The following is a 20,565-nucleotide window of genomic DNA, read 5'->3' as shown; positions in this document are numbered from 1 at the left end:
ATAATCTGTACACAGAACAGATAAATAATACACTTTCACTCTGTCACTGAAATACTTTTTTCATACAGCACCTTTCACAGCCTGGAGGTTCCTAACAACACCGTTGGTGTCCCTATGTTCCAAAAAAAAATGCAGCTGTTCAAGAAGACAGTCTACACCACCTTCTCCAGGGTAATCACAGATGGGCATTAAATGCTGGCCCACCCAGTGACACCCAAAACCCACAAATAAAAATTCCTCAAGAGGTCTTAATTAACTTCTCAGCAAATAAGGCACTTTTGAAGTATTTGATTTGATTTATTATTGTCATATGTATCTAGGTACAGTGAAAAGTTTTGCTTTGCTTGCACTACAGACATGTCATACCATTATGATAAGAGAACAGAAGGAAGAATACAATGTTATGGCTGCAGAGAAGGTGCATGGAGAGCAAGATCAACATTAAATTTAAAATTTGAGAGGTCCATTCATAAGATTAATGATAGTTATGAAGAACCTGTTCTTGAACTGTACTGCATTATGCAATTTGAACATAGCAAGATCCCAGAAAAAGCATAAGGAATGGTTTGCTCCAAGAAAGTTATGAAGATCCGATTTTCACGACGATACAAATTTAACTAATTAAATATCCTGGTTAAGTGATCCAGAAAAGTGGTTAGTCAACATGACTGACAATCATGCTCACTGTACAATTCCAACTTTTGACTATTATGACTTGTCTCACGAACATGAGAAAACAATTATTAAGTAGGTCCTATTTAAAATCATGAATAAACAACCGACATGCTGGTGGTCCAAGGAGTACGCAGTGAACATTATTCCACCGTTTGCTGGAGCCCTCCACGGTTTTGCTGTCATGCTCCAGCAGAAAAGAAGGCTTATACAAAGAAGCTAACTCAAAGCTGCAAAAACGATTCATTACCTATACACTATTTTGGTATCTCTGCTAAATAACCTTTTAACCTTTGTCTAGCAAAAGAAACAAAAGAAGTTATTTTCATAGCAAGCACACCATTATAAAAAATAAACATTTTCACAGAAAAGTCACTTCCATCATTAAATTTGCTTTTAAAATCGCAAAGCAATACTGCAGAGAACATTTTTTATTTTCATTTGATCAACAAGTTTGTCCTGCGATCTTGTAATATAGGCAACCTTTTAATTATCTTTGTCAGTTTAATTGACATAACATTTATCATCAGTGTGGTATGTACTCTTACATGAATGCTGATTGAATTCACATGATGTACCATGTATGTTATTAAATCTCTACATCAACAATCCAACATAAATTGCTGGAAAATGCATCAAATACCATGCCGAAAAGAAATGCCCTTTAACTCCAATTCAGTGCAAGCAATTGAGAAGGTGACATGGCTTCAGTGGGTGGAAGACGACACTTTGACAAAGTTTGAGAAAATCTAGCTACATGGAATCACCTTACAGTAAAGTAGGGGTGAATTGAATAACCAGTTAATGACATAAATTTGGACACAAGTGCTTGCTTTCTGATGCTTACTGGCCTAAAAACAGCATAAAAAAGCAAATCACTTTGATCGTAAAAAACAAACAGACAAGCCAGAAAAGACCTATCAAATCTGCCTCATATAGTAAGACCAGAACATCATGGCTCAATACTTAAAAAGACTTCTTCCCTTACTTATGCAATAAATATTGTTACTTATCTTAAGAGAAACATTGGGGGTAAGCATTACACAGAGAACTTTTCACCAATGAAATTTAATGTGCCTAACTTTACAGGAAAAGCTCACAATATGTCAAAAACAAAGAACAGTCAGGGTGCACAAGACTAGATTGCATAAATCTCTAGAAAGCTTTTTATTTAGGGATGGGGTGATAAAGAGATAACATTTGCAGGAAAAATGACAATATTAATCGCAGTTCTCAATACACCGAAGTGACAAATCAAGGTAGCCTTTTAACAATTACAGTAAAGGCAATAAATAAAAGCGTTTGCCATCCCTAATGCTGACCTAGTATTACTTAGGACAGTCTGAGAAATAGCAAAAGATACAGTCATTGATGACTGGAGTAAATTATGTGGAAGAGGAGACAGAAGTGAGCAAGAACATCATTATACATCCACAGCAGATTGCATGCTGGCCAATGTCCACAAAGCCATGCATCAGCAGCAAGTCCAAAACCTAGTAATTGGTATAGATAGTCACAAATAACTTCTCATGAATGATCTCCCTTTAGGGCTTTGTAATAAACAGCTGAGGTTCTTCTCTTGCAGTTCAAAGGAGTAATTTTAGCCCTTTGGGATTACTGACCCACAATCTTTTTAATTAATATCCACCCCCTTCCAAAAACAAAAAAAAAATGGGGAAAAGGTTTCACCTTCACTCATGCAGAAGACACGGAGGAAAGCCAACAGCTGGGCCGAGATAGGAGGTTCACCGCAATGCAAGGCAAATACACTGGACCTAACAGAAACACATGTACACTGGAGTCAGTCTGTCAGAATGATCTCAACAAAAGCTTCAACAAGCATGTAACCGCATTGAAGGGGAATTGTCATTACACAACTACAAATTAGGAAATTACCCAGCAATTTCTAAATAATAGTTTTAAGCTGATAGAATAAAACGAACAGCAAGTGGCCACAGATGAAAAGATTCTTTGATAACAACCTATTCTGATTAAGCAGCACCAATGATAGATAAGTTTCAATCCTTGTGATTCCCAATAAATGTGCACCAATTGTACGTGGGACCATTAGATAAGGAGGATCATGCATCAGTGTGTCAGCTCGAATAAGGTTTTACCCATCTGTATTAACAAATGTTAACTTGAATGGAGTGGATAATGAATAGTCGATTTCCTGATCTTCCAGCATGTATGTCCTGCTCAGGCAGCACAAAATGTGTAAAACTATCTTCACGATTACTGATCATTAACCTTTTAAAAGTTGCTTCCTTTTTCCACGAAGAGTGCTGCTCACTCTTCCTTCTTGGTTCCGTGCATCTACTTTCAGTTGGGTGATGGAAAAGGTCTGTCAAAGACTTAGTTAAACCAAGTAGAAAGTATCATATATGAAGTTCTCAGCATTCAAGGATAAAGGTCATGGACGAAGGTGGAAAAGAAATTGTTTATGGCTACACTACACTAATTATAGTAGTTTTAAATTTGACAGCTGTTTTGTACACAGATATTACCTGATTAACCTGTTCAGAGATGTTCTGACATATCTCTGGAGCAGGTGGGACTTGAACCTTGGCCTTCTGGCTCAGAGCTAGGAAAACTACCTCATCCACTTGTACCATTAAGCGTATGCAGCATATTTTGCATCCATGAAAAGACAGCATCAAACCAATTAGATTTGATATTGTTTCTAAACAAACTCATCAGAGAGTTTTGAATCTCAAAAGTTTTGGTCTCAAAAGCTGTCTACTAATATTTTCTAATTGACCTATTCAAACACGTTATTTAGACACCTCTAGAGCAAGTGGAATTTAATCCTGGGCTTCTTAGATCAGAGGTAAAGACACCACCATTATGTCAAAAAACTCTAACACTTGTCAGCAGAAATGTTTTTAATTAACCTATTCTTATGTGCTATGACACCCTTCTGGAACTGATGGGACTTGAAGCTGGGTTTTCTGGCTCATAGGTAGGGACACTATCATTGCACCACAGGAACTGTATCACTTGTCTATACTCTAACGTTGGGTACCCATTTTAGGTGGCGCTGAAATTTCTGGAGAGGGGAGTCTTCATGTCCCTGTGTTGATTTGAAGTCAATTGATTAATAAACTTTCACCTGCTTTCAACTGCAACAAGTCTCAGAAATTAATTTTTGAGGAGCTATTTTTAAAGCACTTAAAAATACTGTCATCTAAGTCAAAACACCTTTCAAAACATTTTACTTTACATTTGATTATCTCACTGATACTTTAAACAATGTGACTCTGGTGAGAAAAGACATGATCGATTCCACTTAAGTCGCTCTTTCAATTCTATCTTTATCATGCTGTCTTCATAAGCCATTCAAAATGTTTGTGAATGTGAGTAGGGTAGCAGAGGGCACTTTATATGCTCTCGCTATTAATTAGCATTATAAACTGAGGTGATGGTACATTAGATTTCCACACCGAAGTTGCAATGTATTTAACAAATGAACTGTTCTGTCAAAGAAAACGTGTTCTGCTAAATTCTTAGAACAGAATTCTTGTTGTGCTAAATGCAACATACCTTTTGCTGACTAATACTTCTTAAAAGGCTTTAGAGATCATTTCTGGATAATATGCAGCTAGTGAGTAAGAATTTCAACCAAGAGTAAACTCGTTGAACTGCCCCAATTTGTTCTTTAATTGTAGCAGGAGAAAGTGATCTCCAGCATCTGCATCCTCAGAGTCGGAAAATGTGGCGCTGGAAAAGCACAGCAGGTTAGGAAGCATCCGAGGATCAGGAGAATCGATGTTTTGGGCATAAGCCACACATTTTGACTTTAATTGTAGCAGCCACGGACCAAGAGGAGATAATTGTGGTTGCCTCTGGACGTGATAAAATATGTTGTTGGGCTGGGATTGGGTGAGGGGGCTGCACCCTTCATAACTATTTTAGTATTGTTTGAATAGCTTGACTATTTCACACCTGACAGGGGGGCACAGACTGAGTCTAGAGCTGGGTGAAGAAAGAGTAGGGATTTTCAGGGAAGTAGAAACTATATTCTAAATGTCAACCTACAAAAAAAAACTACATTTACCATGCCAAAGCTTCAAGTCAACTTAGTTGATACACTGCATCTTAAGTTGTAAATGAAAAATAGTTTTGCCCCTTCAATCTACACGTTTCGGCACTTTTATTACCAGAATTTCATGTCACCAAAATAACTATAAAGGATATGTTCTCTCACACCTATTCTGGCCCAACATATTTCATCATGTCGAGATGCAACCACAATTATTTCCTCTTTGTTTATGGCTGCCACAATTAAAGGTGAAGGAAACAATTCTATGAGTTAACTACTGGTTGAGAAGCCTAACCATAGCTGAATACTTTCCAAAAATCACAGATGCACTGGCCTTTACTTTCCATTTAAGAAAAAATAATGGAAAGAACCTCACAGGCCACATTTAGTGAGGGCCTTAAGTCCTAAAAGACAGGGTACTTCATTAAAAGGGAAAACTCAAAAATGTAGCATTAAAACAAGTCTTTATCTGAATTACTTTGTGTTGTATGGGGTATAACATAAGGAGTTGCATGAATAACAATAAAAAGGGGAAAATAACATTTTATCTTGTGCGAGAAAAGAGTGACGATTGGTTGGAAAATGGTTTCTCATTAGGAGCCGTATTGCCATAGAAAATGCACCAGTTAGAGATGACTCATAGTTAAGTGTCAAACTCTGTCTAAATTTAAACTTGGCAGGTTGACTCTGATTGCCCTGGGGAATAAATCAATGCCTTGACCAGAAAAAAAAAGTCATAGAGTGGGACTAGATTGGGTTGGGATATCTGGTCGGCGTGGATAGGTTGGACCCAAGGGTCTGTTTCTGTGCTGTACATCTCTATGACTCTATGTACAGCATGGAAACAGACCCTTTGGTCCAACTTGTCCATGCCAACCAGATATCCCAACCCAATCTAGTCTCCGCTGCCAGCACCCGGCCCACATCCTTCCAAACCCTTCCTATTCATTTAACAGGCATCTGGATGGGTATATGTTGCAATTGTACCAGCATCCACCATTTCCTCTGGCAGCTCATTTCAGCCAAATATCACCCTCTGCGTGAAAACGTTGCCTCTAAGGTCTCTTTTATATCTTTTCCCTTTCACCCTAAACCAATGCCCTCTAGTTCTGGACTCCCCCAACCCAGGGAAAAGAGTTTGTTTATTTATCTTATCCATGCCACTCATGATTTTATAAACATCTATAAGGTTACCCCTCAGCCTCCAACACTCCAGGGAAAACAGCCCTAGCCTATTCAACCTTTCCCTATAGCTTAAATCCTCCTGGCAACATCCTTGTAAATTTTTTCTGAACCCTTTCAAGTTTCATAACATCTTTCCAATAGCTGTCATCCATTTTGATAAGTTGAAACAGATGGATGTGTGCACACATTCTTTCTGTCTGCAAAGAACAAAGGCCCTGCGTATTGCTATATGTACCTTCCAGCAGATGCAAGGTCACCATGCTGCATGCCCAATTGACAGTCTTGAGCAGAGATAAAAGCCTGCTCTTCTCAGGCAGAAAGAATATAGACAAACTTTACATAGAACATAGAAAAATACAGCGCAGTACAGGCCCTTTGGCCCTCGATGTTGCGCCGATCCAAGCCCACCTAACCTACACTAGCCCACTATCTTCCATATGTCTATCCAATGCCCGTTTAAAAGCCCATAAAGAGGGAGAGGCGACCACTGCTATTGGCAGGGCATTCCATGAACTCACGACTTGCTGAGTAAAGAATCTACCCCTAATATCTGTCCTATACCTACCACCCCTTAACTTAAAGCTATGACCCCTCGTAATAGCTGACTCCATACATGGAAAAAGGTTCTCATGGTCAACCCTACCTAAACTCCTAATGATCTTGTACACCTCTATCAAGTCACCCCTAAACCTTCTTTTCTCCAATGAAAACAGCCCCAAGTGCCTCAGCCTTTCCTCATACGATCTTCCTACCATACCAGGCAACATCCTGGCAAACCTCCTCTGTACCCGTTCCAGTGCCTCCACATCCTTCCTATAGTATGGCGACCAAAACTGCACACAATACTCCAGATATGGCCGCACCAGAGTCTTATACAACTGCAGCATGACCTCAGGACTCCGGAACTCAATTCCTCTACCAATAAAATCCAGTACGCCATATGCCTTCTTCACAGCACTATTTACCTGGGTGGCAACTTTCAGAGATCTGTGTACATGGACAGCAAGATCCCTCTGCTCATCCACACTACCAAGTATCCGACCATTAGCCCAGTACCCCATCTTCTTGTTACTCTTACCAAAGTGAATCACTTAACACTTACCTACATTGAACTCCATTTGCCACCTATCTGCCCAGCTCTGCAGCTTATCTATATCCCACTGTAACCTGACACATCCTTCCTCACTGGATTAGTGGTGCTGGAAGAGCACAGCAGTTCAGGCAGCATCCAACGAGCAGCGAAATTGACGTTTCGGGCAAAAGCCCTTCATCAGGAATAAAGGCAGTGAGCCTGAAGCATGGAGAGATAAGCTAGAGGAGGGTGGGGGTGGGGAGAGAGTAGCATAGAGTACAATGGGTGAGTGGGGGAGGAGATGAAGGTGATAGGTCAAGGAGGAGAGGGTGGAGTGGATAGGTGGAAAAGAAGATAGGCAGGTCGGACAAGTCAAGGAGACAGTAACTGAGCTGGAAGGTTGAAACTAGGATGAGGTGGGGGAAGGGGAAATGAGGAAGCTGTTGAAGTCCACATTGATGCCCTGGGGTTGAAGTGTTCCGAGGCGGAAGATGAGGCGTTCTTCCTCCAGGCGTCTGGTGGTGAGGGAGCGGCGGTGAAGGAGTCCCAGGACCTCCATGTCCTCGGCAGAGTGGGAGGGGGAGTTGAAATGTTGGGCCACGGGGCGGTTTGGTTGATTGGTGCGGGTGTCTCGGAGATGTTCCCTAAAGCGCTCTGCTAGGAGGCGCCCAGTCTCCCCAATGTAGAGGAGACCACATCGGGAGCAACGGATACAATAAATGATATTGGTGGATGTGGAGGTAAACTTTGATGGATGTGGAAGGCTCCTTTAGGGCCTTGGATTGAGGTGAGGGAGGAGGTGTGGGCACAGGTTTTACAGTTCCTGCGGTGGCAGGGGAAAGTGCCAGAATGGGGGGTGTGGACCTGACCAGGTAGTCACGGAGTCACCCTCAACACGCAGTCCTCCAATCCCTCTGCTCCAATCCCAACCTCACCATCAAGCCAGCGGATAAAGGGGGCGCAGTGGTAGTCTGGCGCACTGACCTCTACACCGCTGAAGCCAAACGCCAACTCGAGGACACCTCTTCCTACTGCCCCCTCGACCATGACCCCACCCCCCATCACCAAACCATCATCTCCCAGACCATACAGAACCTCATCACCTCAGGAGATCTCCCACCCACAGCTTCCAACCTCATAGTCCGGGAACCCCGCACTGCCCGGTTCTACCTCCTTCCCAAGATCCACAAGCCTGACCACCCTGGCCGACCCATTGTCTCAGCATGCTCCTGCCCCACTGAACTCATCTCTACCTACCTTGACACTGTCCTATCACCCCTAGTCCAGGAACTCCCCACATACGTTCGAGACACCACCCACGCCCTCCACCTCCTCCAAGACTTCCGTTTCCCCGGCCCCCAACGCCTTATCTTCACCATGGATATCCAATCCCTCTACACCTCCATTCGCCATGGCCAGGGCCTCCAAGCCCTCCGTTTTTTCCTCTCCAGACGTCCCCAACAGTACCCTTCCACTGACACTCTCATTCGTTTGGCCGAACTGGTCCTCACCCATAACAATTTCTCCTTTGAATCCTCCCACTTCCTCCAGACCAAAGGCGTAGCCATGGGCACACGTATGGGCCCCAGCTATGCCTGTCTCTTTGTTGGCTATGTGGAACAGTTGATCTTCCGTAATTACACCGGCACCACTCCCCACCTCTTCCTCCGCTACATTGATGACTGCATTGGCGCCACCTCGTACTCCCGCGAGGAGGTTGAGCAATTCATCAACTTCACCAACACATTCCACCCTGACCTTAAATTTACCTGGACTATCTCTGACACCTCGCTCCCCTTCCTGGACCTCTCCATCTCCATTAGTGACGACCGACTTGACACTGACATTTTTTACAAACCCACCGACTCCCATAGCTACCTGGATTACACCTCTTCCCACCCTATCTCTTGCAAAAATGCCATCCCGTATTCCCAATTTCTCCGCCTCCGCCATATCTGCTCCCAGGAGGACCAGTTCCACCATAGGACACATCAGATGGCCTCCTTCTTTAGAGACCGCAATTTCCCTTCCCACGTGGTTAAAGATGCCCTCCAACGCATCTCGTCCACATCCCGCACCTCCGCCCTCAGACCCCACCCCTCCAACCGTAACAAGGACAGAACGCCCCTGGTGCTCACCTTCCACCCTACAAACCTTCGCATCAACCAAATCATCCACCGACATTTCCGCCACCTCCAAAAAGACCCCACCACCAGGGATATATTTCCCTCCCCACCCCTTTCCACCTTCCGCAAAGACCGTTCCCTCCGTGACTACCTGGTCAGGTCCACACCCCCCTACGACCCACCCTCCCATTCTGGCACTTTCTCCTGCCAGACTTGCTCACTCAACCTTCTAGCCCCTCCTCCAGGTCATTTATAAAAATGCCAAATAGCAATGATCCTAAAACAGATCCTTGCGGAACACCGCTAGTAACTGCACTCCAAGATGAATCTTTACCATCAACCACTACCCTCTGTCTTCTTCCAGCCAGCCAATTCCTAATCCAAACCTCCAACTCACCCTCAATGCCATACCTCCATATTTTTTGCAGTAGCCTACCATGGGGAACCTTATCAAATGCCTTACTAAAATCCATATACACCACATCTACCGATTTACCCTCGTCCATCTCCTTAGTCACCTTCTCAAAGAATTCAATAAGGTTTGTGAGGCACGACCTGCCCTTCACAAAACCATGCTGACTATCCTTGACCACATTATTCCTATCCAAATGTTCATAAATCCTATCCCTTACAATTCTCTCTAAGACTTTGCCCACAACAGAAGTGAGACTCACCGGCCTATAGTTACTAGGATTATCCCTACTCCCCTTCTTGAACAAGGGAACCACATTTGCTATCCTCCAGTCTTCTGGCACTATTCCTGTAGACAAAGAGGACATAAAAATCAAGGCCAATGGCTCTGCAATCTCCTCCCTTGCTTCCCAGAGAATCCTAGGATAAATGCCATCAGGCCCAGGAGACTTATCTATTTTCACCCTTTCCAGAATTTCCAACACCTCTTCCCTACATACCTCAAAGCCATCCATTCTAATTAATTGTGACTCAATATTCACATCGGCAACAATAACCTGTCCCTGAGTGAATATTGACGAAAAGTATTCATTCAGTGTCTCCCCAATCTCTTCAACCTCCACATGCAACTTCCCACTACTATCCTTGACTGGACCTATTCCTACCCTAGTCATTCTTTTATTCTTGACATACCTATAGAAAGCCTTTGGGTTTTCCCTAATCCTACCAACCAAGGACTTTTCATGTCCTCTCCTTGCTGCTCTTAGCTCTCTCTTTAGATTCTTCCTGGCTACCTTATAACTTTCAATCGCTCCAATTGAACCTTCACGCCTCATCTTTACATAGGCTGCCCTCTTCCCCTTAACAAGGAATTCCAATTCCTTATTAAACAACGGCTCCCTCACACGACCCTTTCCTCCCTGCCTGACAGGTACATACTTATCAAGGACATTCAATAGTTGCTCCTTGAACAAGCTCCACATATCAATTGCACCCTTGCCTTGAAGCCTACTTTTCCAAGCCACGCATCCTAAGTCATGCCTCACCGCATCATAATTTCCCTGCCCCCAGCTATAACTCTTGCCCTGCAGTGCACACTTATCCCTCTCCATCACTAGAGTAAAAGTCACTGAATTGTGATCACTGTTCCCAAAGTGCTCACCTACCTCCAATTCTAACACCTGGCCTGGTTCGTTACACAGAACCAAATCCAGTATGGCCTCACCTCTTGTTGGCCTGTCTACATATTGTGTCAGGAAACCCTCCTGCACACATTGGCCAAACACCGACCCATCCAAAGTACTCGAGCTATAGCTTTCCCAGTCAATATCTGGAAAGTTAAAGACCCCATAACAACCACCCTATTACTTTCACTCTTCTCCTGAATCATTCTCACAATCCTTTCTTCCACATCTCTAGGACTATTAGGAGGCCTGTGGAAAACTCCTAACAGGGCGACCTTACCTTTCCTATTTCTAACCTCAGCCCAAACTACCTCAGATGGCGAGTCTTCATCCATCGTCCTTTCCACCGCTATAATGCTATCTTTGACAAGCAATGCCACACCTCCCCCTTTTTTACCCCCACCTCTGACCCTGGAACCTGCAACAGCCAATCCTGTCCCTGCTCTACCCATGTCTCCGTAATAGCCACAACATCGAAATCCCAGGTACCAACCCACGCTGCAAGTTCACCTACCTTATTTCGTTTACTTCTCACATTGAAGTATATACACTTCAAGCCACCTTCCTGTTTACAGGCACCCTCCTTTGAGATTGATGCCATATTCCTAACCTCCCTACACTCCAGGTCCTGCACCTTAAAGCTACAGTCTAGGTTCCCATGCCCCTGCAGAGTTAGTTTAAACCCCCCCAAAGAGCACTAGCAAACCTCCCCCCAAGGATACTTGTGCCCCTCAGGTTCAGGTGTAGGCCATCCTGTTTATAGAGGTCCCACCTTCCCCAGAAAGAACGCCAGTTATCCAGATACCGGAATCCCTCCCTCCTGCACCATCCCTGTAGCCACGCATTTAATTGCTCTCTCTCCCTATTCCTCGACTCTCTATCACGTGGCACAGGTAACAAACCAGAGACAACAACTCTGTTTGTTCTAACTCTGAGCTTCCAACCTAGCTCCCTGAAAGCCTGCCTAACATCCTCATCCCTCTTCCTACCTATGTCGTTGGTGCCAATGTGGACCATGACTTCGGGCTGCTCGCCCTCCCCCTTAAGGACCCGGAAAACATGATCAGAGACATCACGTACCCTTGCACCTGGGAGGCAACATACCAAACGTGAGTCTCTCTCGCCCCAACAAAACTGCCTATCTGTGCCCCGAACTATCGAGTCCCCAATAACAATTGCTCTGCTCTTCTCCACTCTTCCCTTCTGAGCAACGGGGACAGGCTCCATGCCAGAGGCCTGAACCCCACTGCCTACCCCTGCTAAGTCGTCCCCCCCACAAGTATCCAAAACGGTATACTTGTTCTTGAGGGGAACGGCCGCAGGGGGTCCCAGCACTGGCTGCTTCCTCCCAGTGCCCCTCACTGTCACCCATCTGTCTGCAATCTTTGGAGTTACTACTTCCCTAAAGCTCCGATCTATGACCCCCTCTGTCTCCCAAATGATCCTAAGTTCATCCAACTCCAGCTCCAGTTCCCTAACACGGTCTTGGAGAAGCTGGAGATGGGTGCACTTCCTGCAAGTGTAATCAGCAGGGACGACCATGGCATCCCTCACCTCAAACATGTTGCAAGAGGAACATTGCACTGCCTTAACATGTGTTAAACTTGACAAAGTAGGCAACCATTTTCTCATTCATTTGGGCAACCATTCTCTGGTCCATTTCTTTGATCAAGATATTGTCCTATCAGGGTCAAAATGCGGATTTAAATTTTAAAAAATGGTAGCCATCATGTTAATGGTGCATTCTTCATGGCAATCCACCTGTGAACCAACCAACACTCCCTTTTTAAACAATACAAGAAAAATTCCCTTTCCATTGCAAATGTCTTGTTAAGTGCAAGTTGAAAAACTTTAACAAAATGTGCCATTTTTCCACCAATACTCGTGTTCTGGACAACCAAATGCTGATTAATAATATCTGTTCATTAATTCCTGAAGAAATGGCAGAATTCACTTGTTGGCAATTGGCCATGGAATGGGAAGTGAAATGGATGAAATCTCAAAATACTTACGTTGGTATGCCAGCACGAGCTAAAACTTCTGCTTTCATAGCATAAAGACGGTCACTTTTACTCACTCCCAGCTTTATTTTCACTCTGTCATGCGAATTATTATCAAAGAAAAATCCATTATGTATCACAAACTCAGCATTGGAACGAGTTCCATAGAAAATATAGATCTGAAAGATTCAAATATAAAATGTTAAATCAACACAAATTGACCAGGAAAATACATGTAAACCCTCTTAAGTCGCAGTTGCTAATGATCCTGCTTTTTGCAGATGTATACTTTAACAGAGTACTGAGAATGCCTCCTCTAAGAGGATTGAGTCCTGGCAGTATCAGCTTAGTTTGTCAGTGTAATTTTTGAAGCTATTCAGGGATTTCCTAATTGAAGCAAAGGAACAGGCGTTGGTCATTTAGTCTCTCAAGCCTGTTCTGCCATTCAGAAGGACGATGTCTGATTTGTGATTGAACTCCGTGTACCTGCTATTTCTGGATGTTTGTTAATACCTTTGGATAGCAAAATTCTATCCATCTTAGTTTTAAAAGTAACATTTGATCACTTGAGCACCAATCATCAAGTGTTTTCTAATATTACTCCTGAAGATCAGTCTCTAAGTTTTAAACCATATTCTTTAGCAGCAGAAATAGTTTCACCCTATGTCCTCTATTTGCTCTTCTCCATACCTGAAAAAAAACTTTCTGTAACTTATCCTTTAACATTTTATGTTTCTGGATTATAATCCTAGTTTGCATAGTTTTCTATATAATTTAATCCTTGGAATCCTGGCTATCGCTCTGGTAAATCTATCCTACTTCCCATCCCTACAAATATTCCAGGGTCTGATGCCCAGAATTTTCCAGAGAGTCTAACTATTGTTTCGTGAAGCTAAAACATGACTCCTACTTCCAGTACTCTAGTCCTTTAGATATGAAGGTTGACATCCATTAGCCTTTTTGACTATGTTCTTAGCTGTTGGAGACAATTTTAATAAACTATATGCATGGATATCCATCCTTTGGACTACCACTACTACCAACCTTTAGTCATTCAAAAAAGTATCTGTTCTATCCTTTAAGGTCCAAAGTAGAAGTTGTCACATTTGTCAACAGCGAAATCAATTTGCCTCAGTTTACCACATTCAGTTGGTCTATTAATATCTATAATTTTAGCTTCCATTTTAACTGCTTATAATGCCATATAATTTGTGTCAGTGTCATGGGTATTTTCAACCTGTTGCACTGAGCATCCCAGATTGATGTCACAGGAGCCAGGATCAAGTGCTAGAAGGTCAAGGTCATCCAGATTTTCAAGAAAGGCAAATGATAGGAATCTCAGTCTGACCATAAAAATGAAATCCTTGAAATAAGAGGATTCGGAAGTTTGATGCTCTTAATGCAAGGCTTCCTGAACTGTGGGTCATGATCTCCAATTCGGTTTGCTGATGAAATTTGGGGATTCCAACCCCCAACCCTGTAATAATGGCTGTGAAGTGTAACAGGATTCAGAAGTGCTAAACGTGGAGCCAAGTACCTTGTCAATCTTGGGATAGTCAGTGCCCACTACTGCCAATCTGATACAAACCATCCCCATGGACAGATTCATCTGCAGTGACTGCTATTATTCCAAACAACAGCCATTATTGGCCCATTACTATGACCAAGAGTCAATGTGCCTGCCTCATGCCCTGGATGGCTCTGTCAGAGACTGCTGGATTCTGCTCTCTGGTGAGTTTGACATGGCTGTAAAAATGGCTCCTTCTCCCCGCAAACGTGATAGGTGTGTGTGTGTGTGCGCGCGCATGTGTGAGAAAGAGAAAGAAAGAGAGAGAGAGAGAGAGAGAGAGAGAGAGCGCGCGAATGAGACTGTAAGTTAGTGAGAGACAGAGTGTGCAATGAAGTAGTTTGACACAAAGTGAGTGTAAAAAGAACAGTGAAGCGTAAGAAGGAAAGACAGCATGTGAGGAAGTGAGCTGTGCTACATGCTAATACCTGCTCATAAACTCAATTCCCACTCAGTCTCACTTGGGGCCCTGAAAACCTTTAATCTTTCAAACGAAATCATAGGAGGAATAATTTTGGATCAATTGTCTCAAAATGCATTTTTTTTTTAACAACATACAAATATAAAGCAATGTAGAACATCTGCCCATTTAGTTGGAATTAAATGACATTATTCAAAGAAGAACAGGAGAATTCTCGTTCGTGTTCTGGTCAATATTTATCCCTTTGCCAACACCTAAAACAGAATTCTGCTGAAAGGTGACAATTTGAAATCTGAAGTCTTTTCTCTCTTCACTGATACTGCCTGAACTGATAAGTATTTCCAGCATTTTGTGTTTTCATACCCAAATTGGATGATGTGGTAGTTTATTTCATTGAAGTTTATGAGGCTTTGCCATGTTTTCTACAATAGTCATTCTTAACTGTCTAAGTGATGGTGGGTTTTGAATGAGTTAAAATTTCACCATTTATTTCTTAGGCATACATTTCAAAAGTACTTCATTGGGCTCTAAATTGCATCAGACATCCTAGGTCATGAGAGATAATTGCAAGTTCTTTCTTTTCTTTAACGAGCTTGTACTAAATTTCTTTGCACGCTATTTTTAAATTTAAAACAAACAGATTCACACTTGCGTAAAAATAGCATAGGAAGGCAATATAATTACATTCAGCATTTGTATATGAACATAATTGTTCTAACCTTATGAGCAGAAATTTGCTGAGGATTCACAAATTCCAAACTAAAAGGTGGTTAACAAATTCCAAAGAAATACATAAAAAAATACTAAATCAATGAAACCAATCACCTAAATAGGAAGTGACAGATGACATGCTATAAATCCAATTCAAGTTTTCTTTGCGCCAATGCACTGGAGTTTATCAGCTTGCAATACTCATGAGTTAGCAAACTAACCAATTCTTAAGGAGTTGTAAGTTTTACTAATACTTTACAGGATTCTTTACAGTTAATTTACCAAAGTCAGCCTGCGGTTCCCCCCCCGCCCCCAACTCTTGCTCTGCCCCAATTTACAATTTGACATATTTCAATGACCTTGAAAAGCATCTGGGTTTGTCATTATCCAGCTTCAGTCCCAATTTTCTTTCACATCCTCTTTATGCATTGGAGAAAAATTGTAAATGGTAAAGCAGTCTTAAAGAAAATCAAAAGCACATTCAAGAATGCCGAAACAACCTGAAAAATTGGATGAAGTCATGAACAGGATTAAAATTAGCAGCAAGTTCAAAGGAATTGGCTAAATCCTTATATTTTAAAAACCCAAAGACTCAGTTATCCTACTATGGGACTTGGGGTGTGATTTTTTTTTAAGGTGTTGGAGACAATACAACAGGCAGTCAACAGCGCAGTGGGGTATTATGAGGACAGTGTCAACAAGTAACGTGGGGCATAAGGGAGCAACTGATTGCATGAGTATTTTTATTGCTTATAGTTTGCAAGGACTTTATCATGGCTTTATAGTTTGCAAGGGGATGCTGCAGAGATCCAGAGAAGAAGGGCCCAAGAGTAATTAATACTATTTGATTTTCACAGCAAGCTAAGGATTTAATGCCGGAGGAAAGATCACAGAAGCGCTGCACAGGAGGCTCCCAAGCACTGAGGATGTCACCGAGACAGGGGACGAAACGTCTGCAACATAAATTCCCAGCTCGGCGAACAGAACCACAACAACGAGCACCCGAGCTACAAATCTTTTCACAAATTTTGAAGGGTTTAATTTAAAGGTGTTAGTCATGGAAAGAGAACTCAAGACTGTGGAGTGTTCCTCCTATGTCATGTGAGAAGTTGTCACAGTTTTAGTATCCAGCACCACAATGATCTTCACCCACAGCTCCCAGAAGCTCAAGTGTCAGCTTTGGACATTGTGGAGCAGGCACAAGGCTAGGAGTATCGTGGATAACATGTGCAGGGAGGTGGTTACACTGCAGGCAAAGACTGTCTAGGTGGGGACGGAATGAATGGATGACCACTAGGCAGAGAAAACAGATTAAGCAGCTAGTGCAGGAAATTCTCCTGACTATTTCCCTACAAAACAGATATATTGCTTTGGATACTGTTTGGGGGGAAAGAATGGCCTCAGTGGAAAATAACAACAGCCAAATTTGTTGAACCACGTTTGATTCTATTGCACAGGAGATAAGGACAAGTGTGAGAATGCTATTATAAAAGGTAATTTCAATACAGGGAAATAGGCAGATGTTTTTGTGGCTGAAAATGAGACTCCAGAATGGTATTTTGCCTCCTGAGCGCTACGGTCAAGGATGTCTTGGAGTAAAGACAGAACATCCCGGAGTGGGAGGATAAACAGTTGGCAGTTATGATGTACATCGGTGTCAAAAACATAAATTAAGAAAAGGCATGAGGACTTAAAAGCAGAAAAATTGGAAGTTAGGAAGCAAGTTTAAAACCAGGACTCAAAGGTAACGATCTCAGAACCAGGTAGGTAATACGATTTCGCTGAAATTACTGTTTTCCTCGTTCTATTTAGGAAGCAAGTATTACTAACGGGCGGCATGGTGGCACAGTGGTTAGCACTAGTACCTCACAGTGCCAGAGACCCAGGTTCAATTCCCACCTCAGGCAACTGTCTGTGTGGAGTTTGCACATTCTCCCAGTGTCTGCGTGGGTTTCCACCGGGTGCTCCGGTTTCCTCCCACAGTCCAAAGATGTGCAGGTTAGGTGAATTGGCCATGCTAAATTGCCCATAGTGTTGGGTGAGAGGGGTAAATGTAGGGGAATGGGTCTGGGTGCTCCTCAGAGGGTCGGTGTGGACTTGTTGGGCCAAAGGGCCTGTTTCCACACTAAGTAATCTGAACTACAATAATGAAACTTTGATGCTTACAAAACCTTCTTGAAGCATGAAAATAAAACTTTGATCACCTGATCTTCAGCTTTATAATCCTGCAAAGCGACACATTCACACCGATCATCCTCCAGATTGTAACCAGTTGTAATCTATATTAAAAAAAATTAAAGTGAGACAAGCATGCAATCCGGATGCTACATGGCCTTGGGTTTGAAGAAAAGCAAAGTTTGTGTAAAGCAGCAGCTTAAAGCAAAGATGGAATTTCTTCTCCCTTTGCCTTTTGGTAAAGGTGACACAAAATTACAGTTTACACATTCTAAGAACAAAATTTCCATGCAATTTTTGCACTCTCGTGTTTTCATTAACCATTTATCATCCAATCACAATGAGTCTCTTTTCTCTATACAGAAAAAGAGTGTCAGGAAACTATTTTTCACTATTATGTAAATAGACAGACAACTTGGATTTTAAAGGTATGGCGAGAATTGTTTCTTTTTTTTTGGGGGGGGGGGTGGTTTGCACTTGCTTACCAGTGATAATTTCTCCACTGATTAATCCAAAATCTGCCTAGATACTTTCCTAAGCAACAGGTTCAGAGATGTTTAGGGCGGTACGGTGGCTCAATAGTTAGCACTGTTGCCTCACAGCACCAGGGTCCCAGGTTCAATTCCAGCTGCGGGCGACTGTCTGTGTGGAATGTGCACATTCTCCCTGTGTCTGCGTGGGTTTCCTCTGGGTACTCTGGTTTCCTCCCACAGTCAGGTGAATTGGCCATGCTAAATTGCCCATAGTGTTAGATGCATTAGTCAGAGGGAAATGGGTCTGGGTGGGTTACTCTTCGGAGGGTCAGTGTGGATTTGTTGGGCCGAAGGGCCTGTTTCCACACTGTAGGGAATCTAATCTAATCATGTGACAACACACCTTTGGAGCAGGTGACACTTGAACCCAGTCCTCCTGGCTCAGAGGTAGGGTCAGTGCTCATGTGCCATAAAACACTTTATAGCTCTTCATTGATAGGTATTTTCTGATCATTACTACAGACCACTGAAGCAGGAGAGATTTGAAACCAAGTCTACTAGCTCAAAGCTAGTGACACTACCACTCCACAACAAGGGTGCCTGAAGCTATTCCCTGATAGATACTTTTTAATTAACTTGTTCAGAGACATATGACACACCTTTGGAGCAGGTGGGACATGAACGCAGGCCTTCTGGAAGGTTGTTGTTATTCAGTGGTAATGTTCTTACTTCTGAACAAGGAGGCCGGGATTCAAGTTGTACCTGCTCCAAAGTTGTGTAGTAGCCTATGACTGAAAAGATGACTGGCAGGTCAGAAATAATTCAGTGATAGTTTATCTGCACTGACCTTTCTTACCTGACAGATCAGAACCAGTTGGCCAATTTTGAGATATCAGCTGACACAAGAGTATGCCATTCAGTCACTTGAGCCTAGTCTAGCATGGTTGATCTGTATCTCAATTCCATTTGCCTTACACCTATAACTTTTGACATCTTTATCCCTAATGAAAAGCTTTGTTCTAATTTTAAGACGTTATCCTTTTGTTCTTCAGTGGACCATACTGAACCCATGAAAAGACAATATTCATTAAAAAAACTTCACAGGTGAGATAACTAAATGTTCGCATCACTGGATGTGGCTGTGGGAAAGTTTGTGGCAACGGACACTTGATAACTGAGGATCTAACAGGCAGGCCACCACTTACTGTTATTTTGAAAAGTCAATGCCTGAGCTGCTTTGTCATTGGGTTACTTCCCGGAAGCTACAGAAATATAATGGCAGTTACTCAATTTAGAGTGAACTTTAGAACCTGCCAAAAAAATCTACAGGCTTCCACTCACCAAGCCATTGGTGTGGTTACACATATCCCACAGAGGTATAAGAGCCAAAGTGACCCGGGAACCGTCTTCAGTTGGAATTTGGTTCTGGCGTGTCATGACAGAAGAGACAGCCCACCTGCAATGAAACCAAAAATGGCGTAGTTATGGAATTGGAAAGCAAGTACATATACTTAAGTATAAGGATATGGTCATGAACTTTATACCCCCTTGCCAGCAAGTTCAAAAGATCAGGAAGGAGGGGTGAGTGTTATATCCACTATTATCTTGCTCAGACTTCCACCCTGCCATATTACCTGAAATCACATAGGGAGAAGTGTCAGATATTGTAGTCTAATTGGAGGCCACACAGGGCCTCAGACAAGAATTTCACTCAGCAGAAGGAAACCTATGCCATGAGGAAAGGTCTCGAATATTTAACTGTGTGGGGAAGGGGCTTGGGAGTATGGAGGGGATTTGTGGGTATCCTGGGCTCACTGAAGGTCCTTCAATATAACTCTTTTCCACTCTTTGCTGAGGATCTTTAACCAAGACGTACCAGGGCTCCTCAGCATGGGGAACTATTTGTAGTCCCAGCAATAGCGATGCCTCCAGGCTGATACTGCTGGAACTATAGAGTGGCTCACTCTCTGATTAGCTGCACATCTCTAATATGGAACTTCCTTCTGTGATTGGGGTAGAACTTAAAGCATTTAAGTAGTACTCACAAATTTTGCCTTTAAATCAATGATTGGAAGTACCTTAAGATGAGAGGAGTGTTCCTGGACTCAAAGGGCTGTGAATCCTTGGAATTCTGAAATGCCAGAGGGCTGTGCATGCTCAGCTGTTGAATATACTTAAAGACAGAAATAGATAGATTTGGAAACCTTGCTGGGAGACCCGGACCATGCTGTCCAGAGCAGTTGGGGACAAGCAATATATACTGGCTGAGCTAGTAATATCCACAACTCATCAAAGGATTGAGGAAAAACTCAAGGAATCAAATGACATAGAGTTGTTGGTGCAGCAAAGTAAGATACATGATCAGCCACAATCTCACAGAATGGACAGCAGACTTGTGGGTGGGGCAGGTGTATGTGGAATAAGGCAATAAGGCCTACTCTTCCCATGTAAAAACCTATTTTTGGTCCACTCTCACTGTTTTGCTCTATTGGCTGTGAAACTAAGACAGCTAACACCGTTGCATTT

General features: G+C 42.7%; 1 protein-coding gene across 3 annotated transcripts in view; it reads right to left on the bottom strand.

Moving 5' to 3' along the window:
- setd3 (SET domain containing 3, actin histidine methyltransferase) overlaps positions 1-20,565 on the bottom strand; it is a 172,604-nt gene that overhangs the window by 13,004 nt on the left and 139,035 nt on the right. For all 3 annotated transcript variants that reach the window (XM_072568251.1, XM_072568253.1, XM_072568252.1), the window contains 4 exons: positions 19,381-19,495; positions 17,596-17,670; positions 12,705-12,871; positions 2,362-2,447 (listed from right to left, as the gene is read on the bottom strand). In XM_072568251.1, coding sequence (XP_072424352.1) covers positions 2,362-2,447; positions 12,705-12,871; positions 17,596-17,670; positions 19,381-19,495 — 443 coding nt within the window. The remainder of the gene's footprint in view (positions 1-2,361; positions 2,448-12,704; positions 12,872-17,595; positions 17,671-19,380; positions 19,496-20,565) is intronic.

Source organism: Chiloscyllium punctatum, chromosome 4, assembly GCF_047496795.1.
Source record: "Chiloscyllium punctatum isolate Juve2018m chromosome 4, sChiPun1.3, whole genome shotgun sequence".
Lineage (NCBI taxonomy): Eukaryota > Metazoa > Chordata > Chondrichthyes > Orectolobiformes > Hemiscylliidae > Chiloscyllium > Chiloscyllium punctatum.
This window is presented reverse-complemented; position numbering and strand designations above follow the sequence as displayed.